We start from the raw sequence: 3824 nt of genomic DNA, 5'->3' as shown, positions 1-3824 counted from the left end.
CAGAGTAACTAAGCTGAGTAGCAAATTCCAACCCCTCACAAACAGCCTTCCTCATTTGATGTTATTATCTTTCTCTTCTTGTCTAGTTGAGTAATGATTTCTTCTTCAGTTAAAGCATACATCACTTGTTGCTTATTTGGATGATTGAGGAAGATATCAATTAATATCCATCCAATTAGTATAGTGAAGATGTCGAATCTGATCACTTAACTCTGCAATGACTCTTTCATTCTCCTCATCCACTTCATTTGAAATAGACACTTCATTTTATGTTACTTGCATTAAGGATAACTAAGTGAAATAAAAATATTTGCAACTAAAACTCTACTAAGTTATAACCTTCTCATTATAATAAAATTAAGTTGATCATAACATCATGACCATAGAAAGATTTTACTGTTACATAGACAACAAATAATGTTACAAAATGCCCATTTCACGTCATTATAAAAAAAAGGATTCCGCTTTTTACTAATAACATTTTGATGTCAAAGGACGACCGAATAATATGAAATCTACGGGGAAGAAGTGATAAGATATTATTTTCTTTATGGGGCAAAATGATAGTCTTCTTTACGGAGACAAGGACCTAAAAGATTTCATGGCTTGTCATAAATTAATTTATGGACAGGTTATTTTAAAATTTTAACGTAAAATTTTGAATTATTAATCTTCTGTATTGTAATAGCATAATTAAATACTATTTTAAGTACATAATTTGGCTATTTAAATTCCCATGAAAGCGCGGCTTTGATTTTCCCAGTACACCTTTGCCTGCTTAACTCTCTCCACTCTTTCCATCTGAAGCCGCTTCTCCCAATAGTCTCGGCAGCTGTTTATATAACAACCATTAATTAGATAAATTTGAAGGAACAGCATAGACACTAAAGCCTGAAGGCAACGCCTATAAAAGTAAAGTTTATAAGCCTTCGCTAAAATTTCTTACAAGTTCAAGGAAAATCTATAATAAACACTTCCCTAGACTTTCTTACAATTATATATTGGAGAATTAATTATTGCAAAAATAAGCACTTACCTGAATACCTCTCCTGCAAATTAAGACCATGTACAAGAGATATTTTTGCTACATGTAAATTTTGCATCTCGACTTTGTAGGTGACTTATCTGAAATTAAAAATGGTTGATGCATATAAAAACAAACCTTCGACTTAATAGAATATTGAGTTCTGTCAAGTGTATAGCACCTTGATATACTCCTGCCTGGAATCAAATTAATACAATTTAGATAAATAGATTTTTTTTAAAAAAAATTAATACCGTATATAAATTTATTATAATATAGAACTTATTGGGAGTCTCAATGCATACACTTATACAAAAGTATAGTCCAAAGGTCGGCCACCAAGTATAGTTAAAAAATTTATCCCTACTCACGCTTAGGGATGTCTACCCCAATCTAAATTTTTAGGATAGGGAATAAAATCAGCCGCGGGTGGGGCTGAAACTCGTACCCTCAAATTGAGTTGAATCACATGTTTTTTATACTAATTTGAATTGTTAATGACTAAACCAATGCCGCAGCGATTTTTTTCGTTTTTCCAGAAAAAATGGTCTCTGATCGTGTATTTAGCTCAAAATTGAACTAATCGAACAAAGAAGCTAGTTCGAGAAAACTACTAATGTTATTAATGAAAAATTACCTGTCGACATAGAGGGCATTTTTCTCTAGGATCTGCTAACTTGAGTCCATCAACAATGGAGACTGAGGCAGCAGAGCAAGCACACATTTTGCACAATATATGACCACATGTCAGAGAAACCGGATCGAACACCGTCTCCTGTTACCATAATAAAATTTTGCATACCTTACATGTGTATATTAAAGGCCATAACCCACAATCGCATTAAATTAAATATTTCGGTTCTTTTTCCTTTAGAGCAACTGCGCATAAAAGGACATGTTTAGTGCTTTATATAAGCAAGGGTACTAACCTTTCTTTTTTTTCTTTTCTTTTTTGTGTGTGTTTTATATTACACAATACACTAGCGATATATATTACAATTAACAGAGTCAAGAGCTTAACACATGATGTGTTTGCTTGAGATATATTTATAGATAGCACGTACCTTTATAACAAATCCCTTTTGTTATCTATTTACTAGGATTTAAGAAAGGAATCAATTAATTACTTACCAAGCATACAGGACAAGTCAACTCAATGTCAAGCCTGATGGAATCAAAGAGTTCACAAGAGAGTGATAATTTGTCGTCGTTAAATGTTAGCCTGTAGCCTTCAGATGACATGGCTGCCATGGTGCTTGAACTGACATTGGTTTCTCCCAGATTGATGTGCAGTGCCATAAGCTCGCGCAGCCATGGTGACTGCAGGATTTCAATTTGCATACTTTGAGCTTGTGATTTGAAGGCCGGTCCTTGCTTACCGCAATGATGAATCTACAATATATACATATGTTTCTCGCAAAATTAAATGATCGAGTACAATATTGAATAAGAAATAGAGGATTTATAACAAATAAATAAACTATAATATAATTAATAAACCAACAATTAATACTAACTTTATCATATTTCTTTAGTATTTTCCGAATCATAATGGCGTTGATTAGTGCATAGACAACTAATTCTTTGCCTTGTTCAATTAAGCTGGAAACATGGGTGCCTTGCCCTTGCATTTTTCCTTTAATCCACAGAAAGTACTTCTTTAAACCAGCAGCCTGATGAAGGTTAATTAATTTCTTTGCGCGCTTATTGAAGTAGCGTACAACAGCCGACATGTCATTCACGAGCGTAGGGAAGAACGCTCCATCGCACACTACACATTGATAATTTGATATGAATTAATTTAAACATATACAAGAAAGATTTAAAAGAAAAAAAAATCCAAGGAAGTGAATAAACAAATCAATAAATATACACTCAAGAAACCAGTATATGAAATTAAAAACTAAAAAAAGACAGATGTAAAATTAATAAGTGATCATATATAGTTATGAATGAGCTTGCGCGTTGAGAATCAAGAAATTAAAGCAATAATAAAGTAAATTTCAACAACAATACACTATGAATTAGATTGTGAATTTCTAATAAATTAAGATCGAACCACATACTATTGATTCAGCTAACTATATTGCACAATCGGATTGTTAATCAATGTCTGTGAGAGTTAAATATACATATACCAGGACAACGATTGTGGCAGCTGGTAATTTTAATCTGAGCAACTCCATCAGCATTGGAATTAGATTCAGGGTCTTTCTGAGATTGACAAGCTAGCCTGCACTTTTTCAATATTTTCTTTAGCTTCTTGCAAGCAACCTTCGGTAGTTTCTGCTGTTTTTGTTGCATGTACTCTTCATATTTCTTGCAGAACTTCATGGCCTAGCTAGGCGACTGAAAGAAGCAAGAAGAGTACAGATCAACGACCTCGATCAATCTTAGAGAATTAATGCTACCACTTGAGCTGAGCTTTAAGCATTAATTAATCAATGAATAATTAAACAATTAAAAAACAAATTGTCAACTTACGTATGAAAATGATTTCTTTAATTTTTTTTACGTGAAGGAGACTATTAATGACAAAGATTCACGCTTGAGTGCATGCGCTGACTACCAAGGAAAGTCAACTTCTAGCGATAACTTGCTTGGCCACAGCCGTTGGAGAAAAAAAATTAAATAAAGTAGTGATGAGAGAAATATAGCATGATGAGTTGGTAGGAATGTTCAATCAAAATTTGAGAAATTTGAAAATATTTTAATGTAAAAGTGGTGGTGGTGGTGCTGTCAATATATGATATATTTCAAATTTTAGTAGTATTCGGTTTAAAGCAACGAGGAGAAGAGC

The 3824-nt window shown here is 32.9% G+C and overlaps 1 protein-coding gene across 1 annotated transcript; it reads right to left on the bottom strand.

Annotated features, from left to right (window-relative positions):
- Positions 1 to 726: 726 nt before the first annotated feature.
- On the bottom strand, positions 727 to 3358 carry LOC18048032 (probable E3 ubiquitin-protein ligase BAH1-like 1). Its single transcript, XM_024189672.1, has 6 exons — positions 3163 to 3358; positions 2542 to 2795; positions 2156 to 2416; positions 1662 to 1799; positions 1163 to 1221; positions 727 to 832 (listed from the first exon to the last, which is right to left on the bottom strand). Exons 1-6 carry the CDS (start codon positions 3356 to 3358, stop codon positions 727 to 729), a joined length of 1014 nt encoding a protein of 337 aa, XP_024045440.1.
- Positions 3359 to 3824: the final 466 nt, after the last annotated feature.

This window comes from Citrus clementina, unplaced genomic scaffold, assembly GCF_000493195.1.
Source record: "Citrus clementina cultivar Clemenules unplaced genomic scaffold, Citrus_clementina_v1.0 scaffold_3, whole genome shotgun sequence".
In the NCBI taxonomy this organism is placed as follows: Eukaryota; Viridiplantae; Streptophyta; class Magnoliopsida; order Sapindales; family Rutaceae; genus Citrus; species Citrus x clementina.
The sequence above is the reverse complement of the archived record's forward strand: the minus strand, read 5'-3'. Positions and strand labels throughout refer to the sequence as shown.